The 21,053-nt window shown below is 39.7% G+C and overlaps 2 protein-coding genes across 2 annotated transcripts; one reads left to right on the top strand and one right to left on the bottom strand.

Annotated features, from left to right (window-relative positions):
- Positions 1-552: 552 nt before the first annotated feature.
- LOC129367047 (uncharacterized) lies at positions 553-13,910 on the bottom strand. Its single transcript, XM_055041257.1, has 13 exons — positions 13,477-13,910; positions 13,313-13,406; positions 12,689-12,776; positions 9,905-10,241; positions 9,121-9,214; positions 8,958-9,045; positions 7,917-8,223; positions 7,738-7,831; positions 7,330-7,417; positions 6,156-6,468; positions 4,010-4,103; positions 3,136-3,223; positions 553-2,315 (listed from the first exon to the last, which is right to left on the bottom strand). The coding sequence occupies exons 1-13, from the start codon at positions 13,541-13,543 to the stop codon at positions 1,821-1,823; spliced, it is 2,247 nt and encodes a 748-aa protein (XP_054897232.1). The 5' UTR covers positions 13,544-13,910; the 3' UTR covers positions 553-1,820.
- A 1,445-nt stretch (positions 13,911-15,355) lies between these two features.
- kcnj11l (potassium inwardly rectifying channel subfamily J member 11, like) lies at positions 15,356-20,786 on the top strand. Its single transcript, XM_055033178.1, has 6 exons — positions 15,356-15,654; positions 16,598-16,760; positions 17,791-18,030; positions 18,374-18,643; positions 18,717-18,924; positions 19,729-20,786. The coding sequence occupies exons 2-6, from the start codon at positions 16,602-16,604 to the stop codon at positions 20,157-20,159; spliced, it is 1,308 nt and encodes a 435-aa protein (XP_054889153.1). The 5' UTR covers positions 15,356-15,654; positions 16,598-16,601; the 3' UTR covers positions 20,160-20,786.
- Positions 20,787-21,053: the final 267 nt, after the last annotated feature.

Genomic DNA, 21,053 nt, shown 5'->3' with positions numbered 1-21,053 from the left:
TAAATGCAGTTTATTAGTTTATAAATGGTATTATAAACTAATCAAGATATTTTTGTGAATTTTTTGAAATATTTTACTTTCTTAAAGAACTTTACAGAATTTATTACAGAATTTTTGCTCTCATCTATTTTTGAGATCCTAAAAGATTTTAGAATGAAATCTTGCTGTTTTATCCATTTTTAAAAATGTATGTATTTTATATAATTTTGGCTTATTTACTGCTCTTACTAGGTTTTTTTCACCAATTGGCCTTTAGTCTTTATACTCCACAATTAATCAATTACTAAATTAATTGATGATTATCTCAATAATTGATTCATCACTACCATTTGTTTCAGCCCTACTCAAGTGTGCAGGGCCAGATTTAGAAGGATGTGGGGCCCCGGGCTACAGTTTGGGGCCCGACGAACACAAAATTCTTGACTTGGCACAAACTACATTAGATAGTTAAATTAGATAGTTAGAAGGCTTATTGCATTGTTTAAATGTAAAATTCTGCTCAATTTTACTCAGTAACCTGATCAAATTCATAAGAAATAAAATAAGAGAAAGTGATTAAAGATTTGATCATATTATCAAATCGATAGACTCAAGAGTTTTAATCCTCCACAGAAACTTGACACATGGACAGAAAACAAGTGTCAGGACAGAAAATTAAAAGGCAGTTTTTACAACATATTATAAAACATTCAACACGTTTTTTAAAATCTTGGTTTTAGCAGCAGGGGGCGCTGCTTCTGTGAAAGCACTTCAGGACAGAAACTGATGCATCTCTCTTCTTCTTCTTCTTCAACTTGGGTCATAAATTACAGAGCAGAACGTCGGAGATTATAAAAATAAAACAAAGTTATTTCTTTTAACCAGTGATGGACTCACAGTCGCTGCAGATGTGACTCGATCAGGATTCAGTTCCAGAGTTCACCCAAAGAGGCTGCCGTTTCACCGCATTACGCAGTTTCTTACCGGGAGGAAAGCTGTCTTAAATGAAAAAAAGGCATAAAAACTCTAAAAATACAGAATCTTAAAGTATTTTTGTCTAGTTTCTAGTGCAAATACTGTAATAGATTTAAAATAAAACAAAAACAAAGTAACTTCAGAGTTACAGGAGCTTCTTTTCAGTTGATAATTCCTTAATATTGATAAAGTGAACCTTTTCCTGCATAACATGGAGAAACAATCTTGTTATAAAGAGGAATAATCTGCCAGTGGAACAATAACTTTTTAAAAATATATATTAAATAATTACTGACCTAAAACAAGCTACTATATCAGGGATGTCTAAAGGGAGTGTCCTGGAATAATTTTGTGTGGACCCCTCACTCAAAATTCTTAATTTGAAATTCGGAAAAATTTTATGTTTTGTTTTTTTCTAAAAAAGTTTTTTGGTGAAAATTTAGAACTTCTATTTACAATGGTTCTAATGGTTGTACTGAGCACATCATTTTTTTTCATAACAGCATTATTTTTTATTTAAAGTTAGAAGAACAATATGGTTTCTGAATATTTAGGATTCTGGCCCAGTTTGTAAAACGTTCGGACATCACCGTCTTATATCTTGCTGAAAGTCATCTTTGTCTTATTGGAAGCATATGAAGATATTTGCACTACAAACTAGACTAAACGTACTTGGTAAGATTTTTGAGTTTCGCGTCAGTTTGACTCAGAGTTGATGGGCAGTCAGAAGGAGACAATAACTCCCTGATAAACCCGGTGGACCTGCAGAACCAGGATCTGAACCTGAGCCAGGACCAGCCTTTTTCCCCCCAGCACCAGTCTGGATCCACATCAGGATGACGCTCTGCGTCTCCACATCGTCCCGCCTACATCAGGCTGTTCAGGTGTCCCACAGGGTTCATCATCAGGGCCCGCTGGTTCAGCGCCTCCCTGTCCCGGACCAGCGCCGCCCTCTCCTGCTCCACCAGGGCGCGGTCCTGCTCCACGGCCGCCCGCTCCCGGTCCAACCAAAGCCGCTCTGCCTGCACCGCCGCCCGCTCCCGTTCCACCGTCTCCCGCTCCCGCTCCAACGCCGCTCGCTCCCGCTCCACCGCCTCCCACTCCCGCTCCAGTCCTCCCAGCGTCCCGCCGCACGGCTCCTGGAAGTCCGTGGAGGAGGATGGTTGCTGCGCAGGAGGGAGGCGGAGCCTGTGTCTGGGGGCGGGGTCTGGGTGCTGGTCGTCATCCTGAGTTAGAGGCGTGAGGAGGGGGGCGCTACCGGCCAGACGGCCCTCCATGGCGTCGTTCATCAGGTGAAACCACGGCCAGGAGGAGGCGCTGTCAGCTGCACTCTCCATCCCAACGGGAGGATACTTCAGGTCCTGAACAGAAGGTGGAACACAGTTTCTGCAGCTTTCACCAAATTTAGTTCAAGACCATTAAGAGTTAAATTTAAAGAGGCAGTATTATGTGGCACACAGTCCCATTTTATAGCATAATTAACCTTCAGTTGTTATAAAAACGCTATAGCAGATAGGACTGCACATCTTAACGTTTTAAAATTCTGCTTCTGTTTGTTTAAGAACTCCTGCTCTATCTGAAAGTCCTCCTTCAGGAAGTCATCACAACATGGCTCCCTTTAACAACATTTCTACCAGCCTTTCACTGAGAAGTAGCTCCTATAATGAGCTCAGTAGATGCTCAGTTCAATCAGGTGTTTGCTAATTGCTGCTGGCTAGTCTGAAGGAGCTCAGTGAGGGAGTTGCAAGGACCTTGGGCGTTTGTAAACTGCAGCTCTGAGGAGGAGCTGTGTCTCGTACAGAACAAAGGGCCATTTGCTGAAGCAAACACTAAATAAGTAAATGTAAAATAATATAAACATTTTGCATTTAAGATTAAATTAACTTTTTAGTTTGCAAATATGTTCAAACCAAAACTCCTCAAATAATAATACACAAGACAATGTTGACTGGGAATCTTGTTAAAGCCAGTGTGTTGATATGTTGATGTTTTTTTAATTGGCATTTCTATAAATAACTTTCAGTGATTAAAAAAGTATTTTTTGGTGGATTAATGCCAAAATACAGAAAAATGTATTCGTTTTCAGAGATATCCGGCTACATGTGGACTAAGCCTCACCATTTCCTGTGAGCTTGGAGCAGGAATCATGGAAGCATTGAAAAGATGGTAGGAATATCTCACCTTGTACCTCCTCTTCAGATTGTCCCACTTCTTTGCCATCTGGTAGGTGGAGACTTTTCCCTGCAGGCTGAGCTCCTTCAAGATGGCTCTGAGGAAGCAGGTCATAACGTCATCACCAACTAGGGATGCAAGTCATCCATTAATGAGTTAATCTAAAGTTGGTTGATTTTCCTGCCTGAGTTTTTGCATGTTTTAAGAGGGCCAACTGTCTATGCATCATATAAAGGTCTATTTTTTTTAATATGCTGAATCAGACATTTTTGTGTCAGCTTTAGGGTTAGGGTTATTTAAAACTAACCCTAACCCTAACCCTGAGGTTGCAATCTTGATTTAAAAACATCAGCTGGGGGTTTTCTCACATTATTAAACAGACATATTTAAAAATAAAAACATAAACAGGAACCTTTTTGGTGATGAATAAAAATATAAAAGATAGAAAAAAATTAACGTCTGAAAAACGTAAATACCCATGAAAAGAGATACTTATACAGAAATACCGCTTTGAGAGAATGTCAGAACTTCACATCAACTGAGACAGCCATCAAATTCAACTGTGCTTATGTTTTTTTTATATTTATATATATATATTTTCTGAGTTATACCCACGGCTGTTCTATCATCGCTCAAAGTGGACTTTACATCCCAAACCGGAACTGTTTAGATCGTTTCTCTTTCCCCATTCTGTAAACCTCCGCCATCTTTGTTTTTGCATCAACAGCTCCGGTTATTAACGGTGCCCAACTGCGCCCTCTGCTGGGTGGCGCCGTTCTAAGCGGACGGCTTTAGCTAACCGACTGGAACTAGTTTTAATCTAATAGACCACAAATCTTTTTTTTTTTTTTTTTTTTTACAAAAGAAAGCAACTCCACCTCACCTCCAGGCAGCTTTGGCGGCGTTCCTCCTCCCGGTGAAGAGCACCTCGTTGGAAGCGCGGAGTTTGATCATCCTCCTGGTGTCCTGGTCGCTCACTGGGAAGCAGATACAGAACAGAGCCGCTGCAGTCAGAGGTTCTAAAAATCACTCGCTGTTTATCTGCAAGATCCCTGAACTCTAGTAAGTTTCGATTCGTTTTCGCTCTGAATCACTGATTCGGTCGCCAAAGGTCCCGATTAACCCGGATGTTGACTTTGGCCTGCAATTTGTATTTACAACCACTAGATGGCACTCCTCTCCTTACTTACTTACGTCTAGATAAAAATATCACGTCGACGTAGAAAGCGTGGCGTAACTGTGCTTCGTCTGTAATCGATTATTCCGGTCAAAAGTCGCAGCTACTTCGAAAAATGTGTTTTATATATATGGAACAATTATATATTATTTACTTATATATATGGAAAAAAATATTTTACATATGTGAAGAAATTTAAAAAGAACGGAGACTCTGTAACTATAAAAAGTAACGGGAACAAAATAAAACTCTGTGATTATAGCTTTTTATAGTTTATGCCAGGAGTTTTCAAAAGGACATAGAAGTGACAACAATTTATCCCAGCTGTTTAAATAAAACTTAATGATAAACGATTACTAATCCTATCGATCAATAGGATTAGTTTTAAAGACATTATTTAAAACTAACCCTAACCCTAACCCTGAGGTTGCAATCTTGATTTAAAAACATCAGCTGGAAAGATGTAAGTAATAAGAAATAAATAAAAATATTATGTTAATTAAATTCCTCTTATTTATCTGTCATGTCACATGGAAATGACCAGAAATGTGTAGAAGTACTTACATTCACTCACATTGAGCAGAATCAAATTAAATCTTGTTTATTGCACCAAATGTTGGTGAAATCAACAATATTGTGCATTGACATCACAATATTTGTGATGTCCTACAGTTTTACAGTCCCTCTAAAAATGTAGGACAAATGTTTTCAATCTCATGTTTTGGTCTCAACAAGTCTTTTGTTTGAAAGACAAATTTGTTTACAGCAACTTCATAATTAATTTATTTCGTTGTTAAGCCTGGTTTGTGGTATTTTATTATATTATTAATATTATTTCTAAAGCAGCGAGCCATATTTTCCTTCTTCCTGAACAAACACATGAGACGGATTCAGGATGAGTTTAGATCAGATAAGCAACTTGTGTCCACATCCTTACAGTAGAGGAAACATTGGGGTTTTGCAAATAGACTGATCGGATCAGTCAGTTTTAGAGTGAATAAGAAACCCAAAACAAATGGGAACAAGATGAACTTGGCCAGTATATGAAATAATTATTATATCTTTACTTCTTGCTAAACTATTCTAACATGAACATGATTTTAAGCTAAATATTAATTGTTGATTTTGACTAAGAATATGTTGGTAGTTCAGATTAATAGTAATAAATTAAACATTTGCACCATCTGTTGATGCAATGTGGTACTGTGCAATTTATGTATAAAATTATTTCATTCTTAACAAAAGAATATTTTTAAAATTAGCAGAAATTATTAAATTTTTGTAAAATACATGCTCTTTGGGTTACCTTAATAGAACCTATGCAAAGTTGCGCAATGTAAATACAAAATAATCGATCAATAGAATGACCAATTAAAATACGCTCAATATCTATTTGCATGATTTATTGATTTCTCCTGTCTCTCTAAAACTGTAGGACAAATGTCTTCAATCTGACATTTTGGTCTCAACAAGTCTTTTGTTTGAAAGATAAATTTGTTTACAGTAACTTCATAATTTATTTATTTTGTTGTTTCCTTGATATATAATAGATAATTATATATCACAGTTCCAGTGTTAAAACTTCATTAAAATTTAAAGTTTAATAATCTCTCAGAATGTGTTCCTGCATTATTATTGTGTTATTATTACATTATTTTAAAATTGCTTAAAAACTACAATATTATTAAATTTATCACAATAACTTCTGGGACAGTTTATTGTCCAACAAAATGTGCTATCATGACAGGCTTATTGATTAATAGCAAGGACACAAAGATGAAGAAAATCATGGAGTGTGAACTCTGTGTTGGTGTTGACTTTTTTGTTTGTCCAGGAAAGTACTTCCACGTACTTTTGTAGGAGAGCTCTGACGGCGTGGCGCACTCCTCTCCGCTGGCGTCGATGTAGGTGATGGCGGCGTCGGCCTCGCCGTGGTCTCCGCCCGCCATGCCGTCCAGCTCCGGCATGCCGTTCCGCTCCCCCATCAGGCAGTCGGGGGTCGGCGACGACCCGAACACGGCGTCCTCCTCGCTGGTCCACACCGGCGTCACTCTGGGGGCTTTATCGGCCAGCCGGCCCTCCAGGGCGTCGCTCATCAGCTGGAACCAGGGCCAGGAGGCCGGGTTGGTCTGGGCCTCCATACCGCGAGGAGGAAACTTCAGGTCCTTCACAGGCAGGACACAAGATTCAGAACCAGCAGCACCAAAGAGACGGATTTATTCTGATAAATGTACATAGTTTATAACTTAATGACCTTCGCAACAGTTTCCAGAGAATCTGGGAGGAATTATAAGAAACACACTGTATAAACACAAAATATTTGTTTCTCGCATAAATGTCTTATTTTATTTGAAATAAGACAAAACGAACTTACAAGTAACTTCTCAGCAACATATCAGAGATTATTTGGGTCAATTCTTTAATATTGGTGAAAAGGTACTAGACTATGTCACTTATAACGTGGGAAAATATTTTTTTAGTTTTAATGAAATAATCTACCAGTGAAACTAGAACTTTTCCATTTTTAGGAATTATTTACTGAAGACAAGTTTCTATATCTTTCTGAAAAGTTACTTGTAAGTTATTTTGTCATATTTCAAGTATACTAAGATATTTGTTTTATATATTAGACAAGAATTAATTAAGATTTTATGTTTTTGCAGCTCAAATACGTCACTTATTTCTCGCTTTCTTTTCTAAAAAAGAAATGACAAAAGACAGAAATAATTTTCCCCATTGTCCCAATTACTGTTCTAAATATATATATTTTTCAATATATGAACTTTTTTGAGTCTCTATGTTTCAGTTAACGATTAATTGATAATTAAATAATCGATTTGTCACAATTAATCATTTCAGCCGTAATTATCTGTGCTATTCAGTTTTTCCTTGACATTTTTAATCATGTAATAATTGTTAATTTCTGTGTCAGATAAATAAACTAACTAACTTTATGACGTTTGTTGTGAATTTGAGAAAAAAAAAGACATTTTTCACGGTAAAACAGTCGATAGTTTAGGACAAACCTTGAATTTAGTCTTCAGGTTGTCCCATTTCTTGGCTACCTGGTCTGGAGTTATCCTCCCAGTCAGACCCATCTCCTTCACAATCCCCCTGAGTCAGAACCAGAACCTTTTCAAACAGGAAGCTTAGCTGGAATCATGAATATTAAAGGTGTTTCAACTGTGAATGTGATGGAGACCATAATAAAATAGGATTATTGATTTTATGTTTAATTGATTTACTGACAAAATGGTTCTTTATTTCAGTTGCAGTAACATTTTTTCTCACATTCTCGCTGTACGGGAAGGATGGTCAACTAAATATCACAATTAAATCAATTAAACACAACATGATAAAATAATCCTGTTATATTAGTGATGGGATGACTGCTCTTCATCAGTGACGTCAGTGTAAGTGTGGACATTCCTGACCTCCAGGCGGGTTTCGCCGTGTTCCTCCTGCCAGTGAACAGAGCCTCATTAGCAGCTCGCAGCTCAATCAGTCGCCTCGTGTCTTCTTCTGTTACTGTGGACATTTCCAGTTTCACCAGCACATTAATCTCAGTGAGGTACAACCCAACAACAATCCCCTCCTGTTTCTGGTCTCTTACGTTTGTAGGTGAACTCTGTGATCCGGTGCAGATCTCCCAGAGCCGATGATCCGATCTTCTCTTCGTTATCGACCAACAGATCCATCTCAGACTCCGTCAGGAACTCGGCCATCCCGCCCCGGCTTCGCCGCGCTCGTTTCTTTGGCGTTGGCAAGAGACTCTCGTACTCCTCGTCTCCTTCCTCCACAATGGGAGCGAGGATGGGCGCGGCGTTGGCCAGACGGCCCTCCATGGCGTCGTTCATCCGGTAGAACCAGGGCCAGGAGCTTGGGTTGGCCTCCACACCGCGGGACGGAAATTTCAGCTCCTGGGAGAGACGCAAACAGATCCTCATAGGGAGTTTTCACACTCGCTAGTCTGGTAGATTCAGACATGACTGATACAAGTTAGATTGGGGACCAAAATTATAACATTTGTTACATTTTCAGCTGCTGCAGTTCACTCTCACATTGCACTGAGTCAAATGAACCAAATCTTTTGAAAAAACAGTTCCTCTTCTCGCCTGAGGGGGCGCTGAACCAACATCTACTGGAGGAAAAGACACAAAAACCTCAAAAGAAGACATTTCCATCTATGCAAAATGTAAACAAAAATGGAGTAGCGTCAGATTTAAATAAATAAATCTGAAAAAATTATTTGAAAAAAGTAAATCTGAAAAAAAAAAGTAATTTGATAAGAAAAATATAAATATAGCAAACTGCAAATAAGTAGGTCAACCATTGCACACATACTGTAAAGTTACAGTTTGTGTCCGTTTGGTCAATAAAACTGTGATTACCAACCAGTATTTATTCCATCTTGTTGCTGTTTGCTTCTGTGGGGGAAGTGATGGAGGCTGTCACATATTCAATTATTTACTGTCAAGTGACATTAAATATCTGTTACAGACTCTAACAGTAATCCTCAGCTCAAATTTCCATATTGGTGGATTCCTAGTTTTTATTTTTGAAACATGTTCTTTGCTTGCAGTAATATTGGAGCAGATTTCTCTCCATTCAGCATCGCTGCAGGGCGCTGTGGGGGTTCAGGCGCTTTATGTACCTTATACCTCCTCTTCAGGTTGTCCCACTTCTTGGCCAACTGCTCTGTGGTCAGCCGGCCCTGCAGGCCAAGCTCGAACAGGATGGCTCTGAGGAAAACAAAGACAACGTTTTCATTTCTAACGTAGGCTGCCAAGGTCTAATTTAAAGTGAAGGAATCTCACCTCCAGGCTGGCTTGGCCGAGTGTTTTCTACCCGTGAACAGCGCTTCGTTTGCAGCTCGAAGTTTGATCATCCTCTCGGTTTCTGCCTCGGTCACTGTTGGGCAGAAAAATCGGGTTAGAAACAGAAGCACAAGGTGAAAAAAAACATCCTTAGCTGTGTTTCCATTACAAATGTGCACAAAACTATGACAATTTGATAAAGTCTACAAAACACATTTCTACTTTCAGTTAGTAAGAAACGCAAATAAAATCACTATTATCCTCCAACCAGTTCCTGTCGTTTTTAGTTACATCCGGTTGTTCATCACATGACTGTTACAAAGTGTTTCCATTGCAATTTTGTTAAATTCACAAAATTTTGATACAGCCAAAAAACCCTCACCTCATCCTGGTGCAAAAACTTTTTGTCAAAACTGCCGTGTTTCTATTAAGTAATTTAATTTTTGTGATTCCAATTTTCACCATTTTATGGTGAATGGAAGCTGAAGAGTTGAGTTCATTTCTGTGTTACTATTAGATGTTTGTAACAAAATCAAGCAAAATAAATATTTTTCCAAATCACTTTCTTTCAATATAAAACTTTAACAAAAACTGCAGGTTTAAAACAAACGTTTCTCATTCAGTGAAGTTACTCACAGTGGGTAGAGAATCCATCCAGAAATTTTACTCAATTGAGAGTAGCAGTACTTCATATGTACAAGCACACTAGTTACTGCTAAATGCAATTTTTTCCAAATCATTGTGTTGTTATGTTAATATAATGATCACAGGAAGGTTCACTTACTTTTATACGTGCACTCTGTCATCCTCCGCCATCCCATGGGAACGCCTCCAATGGGCGGAGCCTCGGCATGGATCGGCTCGTCTTCCTCCACCGGCTCGCCCGTCACCGTCTCGTCCATCTCCGTCTTGATGAGGAACTCCAGGATGTCCGTGTTCTCCTGGTTCTGGCAGGGCTGGCAGTCGGGGGGCTTGGCTGCGTTGCCGGGACTGTCCGGACTCAGAACCAGGCTGCTGTTAAACAGGCGGCCCTGCATCGCTTCGTCCATGATGTGGAACCAGGGCCAAGACTCCACCACGACCCCCAGGTGCTCCTGGCCCTGGTAAGGCTGTTTCAAGTCCTGAAAGAGGAACACAGTGACCCCTACAGGCTCAGAAGAGAAACTGCAGTAACTGGCAGAAGCGGTAAGGGGATTTTCACAGCTGATTGGGAACCAAAAATGCAATAATTTCTACATTTTCAGCTGCTATAATTCTCTTTCACATTACACTGGGTCAAACAATCCAAACTAATTGAAAAACATGTTCCCCTCCTCGCCTGTGGGGGCGCTGCAAAAAGAAGGAAACAACACAAAACCATCTGAAGAAGACAGAGTAGAGCAGGTTTGGATGAAACGGCTGAAATACGCATCATGACGTAAGCGTTTCGTGTCAGTCGATACCGATAATTATTGATTAGTTTTTTGATTTAAATTTCTTTTTTGATTCAGCTGCATCCCCAAACAAACCTGACTTTCTAGACAAATGAATGAAAGTTGGTTTAAAGCAGACTAAACATGACTGGTATGAATATTTTTACCAGAGTTTTGAATTGGTAAAAAAATAGCGCTGTCTAATTTTTTATTGAAATTCCTGTAAATTTCTATTTTTCTTTATGAACTCCTGCAGACGTTTAGCTGAATCCTAACGTCAGAGCTTTAAAAAGGCTGCAGCAGCAGATGAAGCAAACCCAGAACCAGTCCACTGCTGCGTTATTAAAAACCCTTGCAGCTCGGTGTTGGGTGGTCCAGATTCCCTGATCACATCCCGTCCCGCTGAGCTACACGAACAGAACTCAAACATCTGAAGGAGGGATAAATAAATGATGAGCTAAAGCCGGTTCATAGTCTCACTGCCTCCTCACAGCAGGGCTGGTTCTGTGAGAGATCCAGCTGTTACAGCAGAGGCTTTAATGCAGGAATATTTAGAGGAGTTGATTAAAAAGACCAAAAAGATAAAACAACCCATCAAAATCCTTATTAATGTAGCAGCTGCTCTGAGTAATTACTCTGTAAATTCTCCACACAATACTGTATTTTTTTAACATGTACTATCCCTTAACTTATGTTTTAGGGCTCTTGTGATTGTGTCTCTTCTTAAAGTGTGTCTCAAAAAAATTCAAGGATTAGAACAATAAGTGAGTTACTATTTGTAATATTTTTTATACTAATAGCTTTCCGTAGGCCTGAGCCTTCCAGGGAAGGAGTCGTCACTAAAGAGGATCAGCCAATAAGAGACAGAGTTTACCGGACAAACAACCAATGGTTTCAAAGAAATTAATTTTTATAACCACATATTTTAAAGATGAGACAACATGTAAACAAAATATTCCTGTAGATAAAACCAACACTGGCCTATAGCGGTTTCATATTATGTTTCAAATACGTAACATTTTTTGGGATGAAACTATGATTTATATTTATAATCCAACAACAAGTTAAAGTAAATCTGTTTTTTAACACACTGTAGGTGTAGAAATGTGGTTCCCTTTCTGATTCAGTCAGATCTTCATAGATGGAAGAGATGACAGGGAAAGAACAGACATGGAAAGGCCACAGGAAAAGAAAGAAGAAAATCAGGGAAGAGGGAAGAACGGAAGAAAGGAAGGTCACATGGATGGAAAAAGGCAACAAGAATGTAAGATGAGGGACAAAAGAACATGAGAGAGGAAGGAAGAAAGAAAGGAAAGAAGGTCACAGAATACGAGACAGGAAGGAAGGAAGCAGTGACACAGCATTCCCTGCCCCCTTTAGACAATGGCCGTGTGGTACTGAGTGTCTTTTCCTACACTTATCCTGACCGAGTACGAACCCTGAACATTAAACATGTTGAGTTCAACATGTGACACAAAAATTACAAAATGTTGAGAAAAAAACTGCTTTTTTTCTAACTAAAATCTTCTGGTATGGTGAGTTATAGCCGAAGAAATCAAACCGTAATGTTCAAGTTCGACCCTTTTAATCACTTAAGCTTATTTTATACAATATTAGAAATATATTAAAAATTAAAAATATTTTAAAAAATTTTGAAATCGGAAAATAAACATTTCATTGCCTAAATGCAACAACAACAAAAAAGGATTCGTTTCAGTTAACGACTTTTAGTCATTCAGTCCTATAGCATTAGCATGAAATTTGTTTTGTTTTTACAGAAATTGAACTTTAACTACACCACTTTAGGAGTTCTGAGTAGAACATTTTTACACACAAAAGTTTTTTTTTATCTTAAATGCAAACCGTACACCTTTTGCACAGTTTTGGTTAAATTACAACTCGGAATATGCTGTTCTTTCAGCGAATGTCCTTTTATACTCTAGTTATATCTAGATTAATAAATTGAATAACCGATTTATCAAGATTAATCTGATTGATTGTTACAGACCCAATTATTTTTCTCATGCATTTTTCTTTAAATTGCTTAACTCTCACAATCTCTTTAATTATTTGATGTTTAATCTTGAAGAGCAGTAGCTGCTGATGTGAAAAACAGTTTATAAATAGCCGATCATCCCTCTGTCACCTGAACTCACCTTATATTTGGTCCGCAGGTTGTCCCATTTCTTGGCGATCTGGTCGGCCGTCAGCTTCCCCTCCAGACCCAAACCCTTCAGGATGGTGCTGAGGGGAGACAGAGGAAAACACCTGAGCCTGAGATACTGGAGTTTAAAGACTCCATGTGTGGGGAGCGACGAAAAGGGCAGCAGACGTCGAAACGAGGACAAAACTCTGGATTCATTTGTTCTACAGCGGAAGTCTCAGGTTTTAGTCTCTGGTTTTAATCTGATGCGTTTTTCTAGATGTGGGCAGAGTTTCCAAAATTAGACTCCAGTAAAAACATCACGGCGTTAACTTGTTTTTACTGAAGTAAAAGTAAAAAAGCATTTGGTAAAAAGTCTTCTCAAAACAAAAATGACATCATCACTTGAACCAAAGTATAAAGTTAAGTGGAAATTTTGGTATTTTAAGGAGAAAAATGACGACAATTAATTTTAGTAACAAGAAATAACAAAGTCAGGCAAAAGAAAATTTTTCCAAATCAAATTTTCTCAATAAAAAAACTTTAACAAACACTGCAGGTGTGTCCCTCCATTCTGACCTGAACCTGGACCACAGAACCAACCGACCCGGCCCAGACCATGCTCACACCTCCTCACCTCCAGGCGATCTTGGCCGAATTCCTCTTCCCAGTGAACAGAACCTCGTTGGAGGCCCGGAACTGGATCAGCCTCTTCACGTCCTCCTCCGTCACTGCAGGTCAAAGGTCAAAGTTCACGGGTGCATCAGCAGGGCAGGACCTACAGGGGCTGCAAATACTCACTCTTGTAGGAGTTCTCCAGGAGGTTCGGCTGCAGGCTCGGTTGGAGGCTCGGCTCCATGGTGATCATGGGAGAGCGGGGACTGGTTCTGGTGTTCGGGCCCGCTTCCTACAAGTTAGCTCATCGCGTAGTTCGGTTTCTCCAGCTTCCTCCAGCTTCGGTCCATTCAGCAAGTTGGGTTCAGTTCGGTTCGGCAGAGCTCCGAACGGTTAAACGGTCCGTTAGCTTTTTTTTTTTTTCCGGTTAACACAACACAACAAACCAAACAGATCCGAGCTTCCTGCCGAGCTGGGAGTCCGGTTACAGACAGCTGGGACTGGTTCCGATGTCTGGCATGAGTCAGAACTTTATGACACCACCGCAGAATCGTCGGGCAGAACCGTAAATAAACCCGATGGAGGTACCAGGGCTAGCTGCTGCTGCTCCTGGTGCTGAGGACAGGAGCGCTCGATATCTCCGCCCAAACCTCCCTGAAGTCATGTGACTGAAATCTGGAGAGGGCGGAGTTACAGACACATATTATATTATATTATATTATATTATATTATATTATATTATATGTACTCTAAAGATCCCTTTTACTGTAAATAAAAACAAATTATGACAGTAAAAACTGAGATCAGGGTTCTAACTTTAATAAATAAGTTTCTTTTCTTCTCAGTCAGTAAATGTGTATATAGGAAGGGAAGTCTTGAAGGTGTCTTAATTTATTGTGAACTCGGATGTGTTTATATTTGTGTCTGTTTGCAGATGGACACAATTGGCTGTAATTTTGTCCAGAAGAAACTTGAACAGAAACTTAAAAAGAAATATTAATTACAATTATTTATATATGTATAGTATCTAATATTTTCTGATATAAAATCCAACTACACATTTCTTTTTTTTTTTTTAGGTCAGTAAGCATTGCTAAAGTTAAATCTCTTTGGTCAATACCACAATAATCAGACACTGAATATTTTATAGATTTTTATTTATCTTTTTGTTTATTGAATTTTGGTAGACAAAACAAGTGAAGACCACCTTAGTCACGCATACCTTTTGACTTTGTGGTCCATAATGATATTAGTTCAGTGGGAACGGATATCTTGTTTAGCAGAATAAATCTGCTAAAAATTTATGATCATAATATGATGGCTGATCTGGAGCTTGTATGCAAACGTACCAATCAAGTTGTTAATTTGTCCAAACTTCGGTGGTAAAACTGATAAATTACGACTTTAAATTTTTCTGTGGCCTCTAAACTGTGCTCTGCTGCCCCCTGCAGGCTGCAGGAAGTCTCTGCACAGTGAACCTGTTAGGATCCTGCAGAATAAAATCAAGTTTAAAATATTCACACAATTATAATATTCACACAATAAATTTCACTTGTGTGAAACTTCTTCACACAAGTTTAAAATATTCACACAATTAAAAACGGTAAAAATCAAATTTTACCGTTTAATTCAGACTGTGAGTTTTAAAAGCAGTATAAACATTTAAGTGGATGGATGATGAATAAAATACAAATTGTTTAAAAGAAGCTTTTGATGATGTTTTGTGAGTGATGTGAGAAGAAAAATCATAAAAATATATTTCTTTCTTGTCTTGAAGAACTGAACCTATAAAAGATTGAAAATAGTTTTTTAAAAGTCAGAATGTGAAAGACAAAGTAGAAAATAACGTGACCTGTAATAACAGGTATATTATATATATTATAAATAAATTAATCATTAAAATCACTATTATTATTATCATGTTGGTAAAACAACTGATATTTTTACATTTACGAATAAAAATAGAATATATCCTTCTGTGACCTTAGGAAAAAAACTGCGTGTTGTCTTATTTTGAAGGGTGGAACCGGAAGCTGTGCTCCCACCTGTTCCACCCTGACTCGGTTCTCCCTGTCCCAGAACATCCTGATGGGAATGATGGAGTCCGTGTCGCGGATCACGTCCTGAAAACCTTTGATCCGTTTCCCACCTCAACAGGTGAAACCACGTGACGTCGCAGCTCTCTGTGTGCGCGCGCGCTCGGAGTCCAGTGCGCGCGTCTGCAGGTGCGGATGTTTATCTACCCAATGATGATGAGGATGGGGATGAAGGTGAAACGACGTGTCCCGGTGAAGGAGTCGCGTTAACCTGATCGTCGTTTCCTCCTTGTCGCCGATTTTTCCAGGATTTTCCAGGATCCACCAGGTAAATATGGGAAAACCTAAAAACAGATCAGATCCTAAAAACAGAAACACAACAAAACAGAAATATTCTGAAGCGGCAGCAGAAAGCGGATCCCTGTGACCTTATTTACTCTTCCTGCATCAGGCCAGGGAGAGCCAATTGCTCCTTCAGATATTAAAATAATAGATATTGAAATAAAAGTGTCTCTTGGATTAAACAAAAAAACCCTCAGAGCAGTAAATTAAGTCAAAACTGCACACAAAATATTTACATTTTGCTTTTCAATTTAAAAACTTTCTTTACCTCTAAATCTGTTCTACCCAGAACTCAAGTGTCAGTTTTAGTTTCACCTGGTCCAAGTTCTGCTAAAAAACAAAAAAATATATTATGCAACTTTTGATATCCAATAATTAATAAAAAATAAATCAACAAATGAATAGACCAATAGATGCATTTAGGACCAGTAGATCCTAAACACATCTGAAGCTAAATAAACGCTGTTTAAATTATTTTCTTATTTAAAAAGTAATTGAATTATTTGCTTATTTGCATCTTTTATTTCTAATATTGTGTAAAAAGAGGCTGAAGTGGTTGACACACCTGCAGAAGGTGCCAATTTTTTAAAACTGATTAATCAATAGAATAATCATTACTGTAACCTTTCTGTGATTAATGAGGTCAGAGGGTTCGGTTCTGGATGTTTCAGGAAGTGACACGCTGCAGGTTGGGTTCACATTGATTAATGTCATAAAGGAAAAGAGATCCAGAACCGAGCAGCTCATGAGTTATTTCTGCTTTAATTCAACTGTTTCATTTTAGTAACACGGCTTATTAAACCAAACCTGAACATTTAATAAAAAAGAAAAAATGTTTTTGTGCCAGAAAACTGTTTTAAAAACTTGCTTTTGAAGATCTTTTGTCCAATCAGACGAAGGAAACATTGCATGTTGTTCTGTTGCTGTAGCACCATGTTGGCCCGGAAGGGCCTCCTGCCGGACGGGTTCCTGCTGACCCGGCTGGCCGAGGACCAGAACCAGCTGAACCGCACCCGGACCAGGTCCCTGCGCGCTCGCTTCATCACCAAAACTGGATCCTGCAACGTGGCTCACAAGAACATCAGGGAGCAGGTAGACGGGCCGAGTCCGTTTCCGTGTTTAGATGTGGACCCAGGATGCGAGTCGGTTCTGGTGAAAATGGTTCACGTATTTCTAAAATCATGATAATAATAGTTTGTTATAAAGATGCAACTAAATTGGACTCAATGCAGAAGCGGTCCTGGTCCGTTTGGTGTTCTGAGTGAACTGCCCTTATGGCGCCCCACCACATGATGCCACCCTGGATGGTTGCCCACGTCGCCCACATAGTAGCTTTACAAACAAAATATTTAACTTGCAAACTGAAAGCTTAGCGCAAGCTAAATATTTAGCTCTAAACTAACTACTTCATTAGAAAGCTAAACATTTAGTTCCAGTCTCTACATGTCTAGACTGAAGAGACTAACTTAAAATTTAATTTCAAGCTAATGATTTAGTTTGAACCTAAATATTTAATTTGCAAACTAGATATTGAGCTTACTAAGTGGATATTTAGTAGCTTTGTAAACTAAATCTTTGGGTTGCAAATGGAAAATTTATCTCAAGCCAAACATTTAGCTGAAAGCTAAAAATTTTGCTCAAGCTAAACATTTAGCTTCACTCTACATCTAGCTTGAAGCTGCTAACTTAAAATTTTGTTTCAATCTAAAGATTTAGTTTGGATCTATATATGTAGTTTGCAAAATAACTATTTTATTTTAACTAAAATATAGTTTCTAACTAAATATTTTGTTTGAAACTAACATTTATAAATACATGGTGAAAATACGACTTTAAAAAACGAATCCCCATTTTTCTCTCTTTACAGGCTACATAAGTGAAATTGCTGCCAGTAATTTTTGACTGTAACTTTAGTAATGGAGGTTTGAGCTTCAGTCCATCAACAGGACTGATGTTAACCAGAACCTCATTCCTCTGCACATTTTTGCCCTGATTTTCCTCCGTTTCATTGTGTTTCTGCTAAATGATGACTCTCCACCCTCCTCCAACAGCACATGATGACAAAGAAGCTGGGTCAGAGGTCAGCCATGTTTTGATGTTCTCTCGTTGTTTCCTCTCACAGGGTCGCTTCCTGCAGGACGTCTTCACCACCATGGTGGACCTGAAGTGGCAGCACTCCCTCCTCATCTTCACCTCGGCCTTCCTCTGCTCCTGGATGCTCTTCGCGATGGTCTGGTGGCTCCTGGCCTTCGCTCACGGAGACCTGGAGCCCCGTGACCCAGACAACGACCCGGGTCGGGTGCCCTGCGTCACCGCCATCCACTCCTTCACTTCAGCCTTCCTCTTCTCCATCGAAGTCCAGGTGAGCACCTCTGCTGCTGCAAGATATCGACTAATGAGGTCATCTAAAGCTGATTGATCTTAATGATCGACTACAATTCATTGATGAAATGTAGAAGTATCGCCTGTTTGCTCTTGAAAGAATGTTAAAATTTTATTCCATAAAGTTTAACTTATTCACATTCCCACTTTCACAGCACATGAGTAAATGAAAGATGTTGTGACAATGACTAGCAGCGCCCTCTGCTGGATGGTGGTCAAACTACAACACTAAAATATAGTGGAGCAGACGTTAATAATTCAAATTAAACTAATTTTAATCTAATTCGCCTCTGATCTAATCCTTATTTGGTAACGCTCTCCAGGTGACCATCGGATTCGGCGGCAGGATGGTGACAGAGGAGTGTCCCGTCGCCATCATCACGCTGATCATCCAGAACATCCTGGGCCTGATCATCAACGCCGTGATGCTCGGCTGCGTCTTCATGAAGACGGCGCAGGCCAACCGGAGGGCGGAGACGCTCATCTTCTCCAGGAACGCCGTCATCGCCACTCGAAACGGCCGACCCACCTTCATGTTCCGAGTCGGAGACCTGAGGAAGAGTATGATCATCTCCGCCACCGTGCAGCTGCAGGTGAGACGTCAGCTCCTCCGGAATCACCAACACGGGATCTGATGCTAATCGGCGCGCCGCTGTTTCCCCGCAGGTGATCCGGCGCACCGTGACGACTGAAGGGGAGGTGATCCCGGTGTGCCAGCTGGACATCCAGGTGGAGAATCCTCTGAGGAGCAACGGCATCTTCCTGGTTTCTCCTCTGATCATCAGCCACACCATCGAGAGAGGGAGTCCGCTGTACGACCTGTCCGCCCAGTCCCTGGCCACAGTAGACCTGGAGGTCATCGTCATCCTGGAAGGTCAGGCCCCGCCCTGACCCGGTTCCACCTGACACAGTCCATCCAGGGTCTACAACCCGAGGCTCCCAAGCCACAAGTGGCTCTTTGGACCTTTCACAATGGCTCTTAAAGAGGCAGTAAAATTTCTGAAAAAGAAAAAATCTGACATTTTTAGATTGAGCTAAAAAAATTTTATAAAAATAACTTGACTTTCAGCAAATTTCTCAGTTTGAAAAGTTTTCCATTTTCCACTTTTCAAACTAAAATTTCAATGTTTTTTTCTAGATAATTTTCTAAAAAATGTAGCTTTTTCTAAAAGTCAAAGACATTTGAGTTTTCAAACTCAGCTTTTTTAGCTAATTTTTGACTTTAAGTTTGAAAAGTTGAAACATTTGGAGAAAAAAATTCTGAAATCTTCAGATCTCAGAAAGTTTCTAGAAAAATCATGGAGGTTTCTGAGTTTGAAAAGTAGAAAAATGTTGACGTTTGGAAATTGATGAAAATTTCTAACTCAGAAATTCCCATGTTTTTTCTAGAATATTTTTGAGATCAATCTCAAAATGTCAACTTTTCAAATTCAGAAATCACAAAGTTCTTTTTCTTGAACATTTCTGAGTTTTTTTGACGGAAATTAACTCCTTACTTTTTATTATATCTCCAATGGCCCTGATTTACTGTTGCATGTAATATTTGTGGCTCCACTGAGAGCAAACTGGATCTTTGTATCATAAGGGTTGCAGACTCCTGACCCACGTGGTTCTGATGCAGCATTGGGGGGTTTATATCTGTTTCTACAAACCGATTCTGATATTTTCCTTCTTCCAGGTGTGGTGGAGACGACGGGCATCACCATGCAGGCTCGCACCTCCTACACCCCCGAGGAGATCCTGTGGGGGCGGCGCTTCGTCTCCATCATCACCGAGGAAGACGGCCGCTACTGCGTGGACTACTCCAAGTTCGGAAACACGGTCCCGGTCCGGATGTCGTCGCTCAGCGCCAAGGAGCTGGACCAGACCCGCGGCGTCCAGGAGGGGACGTCCGAGACTCACCTGCAGGGCTGGGGGCTGGTCAGAGCCGGCAGGGGGGGTTTCCGCAGAGGAGGGCGCGCCTGCGACGGCTCCGCCCCCCAGCCGTGGTACGCCCAATCAGAGAAGCAGGAGAAAGACGCGGAGCAGAAGGGGCAGAAGAAGAAAGTGCAGCTGGAGGTGATTGGACGGCAGGTTGAGGAGGAGGGACCCGGAGACGTGAGCGACTGAACGAACAGAACTGATTCCTGATTCAGTGTGTTCAGACTTATGTGTGTCTTTAACTTTAGATTCATTCCAGCTGTTCAAAGTTCAAACATCCTCTAAGACCCACAAGGACCAAAGAGACATGCTTGGTTTACCTAGCAACCCCAGCAGCACTGCAGTCCGTTTTTCAAACAATTAAATGTTCATGTTTTGTATCCTAACCTGTTCAAGGAAGCATAATAGATCACCTTTAACCGTTTTATTGTTGATTTGTCGTGTTTTGTGGTGCTTTTCTCTTGTTTCTGTAAATTATTGATGGCTCTGACATATCCAGATTATTTACTGAATACATAAAGGACATTCAGAGAACAGCTCTGGATATTTTACCTCTCAGTAGATTAAAAATAATCTTCACTCTTCTTGTTATTTATAATGTTGAAATAAATCAGTTTTGTATTTTTTTTCTTCACCTTATTTGTGTCATTTATCCACTTTAAAGTAAGTCGTCTTGAGATCAATCCATTTGAAATTATAGCTTTATATCTCAAACTTATATATTTGAAAGTTGAAATTCTGACTTCCTATTGTTGTTGTCGTTTTTCCCTGGCAGGAATGGACTTCCATACAGAAATAAAGTTTTAAGGGAGATTAGAGGACAGTTGTAATCGAGCAGTTTTTTTGTTTTTGTTTTTTTTAGAGAGAGCAATGCAACATCTTGATGGTGAAAATAATGAAACAAAGGCCCAAATGCAAACTCGATCCAAAGATCAGATGTTTGTCCAGCAGGGGGCGCAGCTGCCTCTTCTTGTAGTTCAGGATTTTTGAACGAAAGTTCTGTTGAAAGGTCACCTACTAAGTCCAGGCCTTAGTGGGTGAAGTAATGACTGGTCAGAGTGGAGCAAAGGTCAACGCAGACAT

The sequence above is a fragment of the Poeciliopsis prolifica genome, unplaced genomic scaffold, assembly GCF_027474105.1.
Source record: "Poeciliopsis prolifica strain line A6 unplaced genomic scaffold, Auburn_PproV2 SCAFFOLD001, whole genome shotgun sequence".
NCBI lineage: Eukaryota > Metazoa > Chordata > Actinopteri > Cyprinodontiformes > Poeciliidae > Poeciliopsis > Poeciliopsis prolifica.
Note: the sequence above shows the minus strand (reverse complement) of the source record. Positions and strands in the feature narration are given on the sequence as shown.

What these genes read in the sequence shown, in the direction of transcription:
- LOC129367047 (XM_055041257.1), bottom strand. Translation starts at nt 13,543, where the DNA reads ATGATCACCATGGAGCCGAGCCTCCAACCGAGCCTGCAGCCGAACCTC. An exon ending in TCGGCCAAGATCGCCTGGAG is followed by an intron (nt 12,777 to 13,312) that starts GTGAGGAGGTGT and finishes GTCTCCCCTCAG; the next exon opens with CACCATCCTGAAGGGTTTGG. An exon ending in TCGGCCAAGCCAGCCTGGAG is followed by an intron (nt 9,046 to 9,120) that starts GTGAGATTCCTT and finishes TGTTTTCCTCAG; the next exon opens with AGCCATCCTGTTCGAGCTTG.
- kcnj11l (XM_055033178.1), top strand. Translation starts at nt 16,602, where the DNA reads ATGTTGGCCCGGAAGGGCCTCCTGCCGGACGGGTTCCTGCTGACCCGG. An exon ending in CCGCCACCGTGCAGCTGCAG is followed by an intron (nt 18,644 to 18,716) that starts GTGAGACGTCAG and finishes GTTTCCCCGCAG; the next exon opens with GTGATCCGGCGCACCGTGAC. An exon ending in GGTCATCGTCATCCTGGAAG is followed by an intron (nt 18,925 to 19,728) that starts GTCAGGCCCCGC and finishes TCCTTCTTCCAG; the next exon opens with GTGTGGTGGAGACGACGGGC.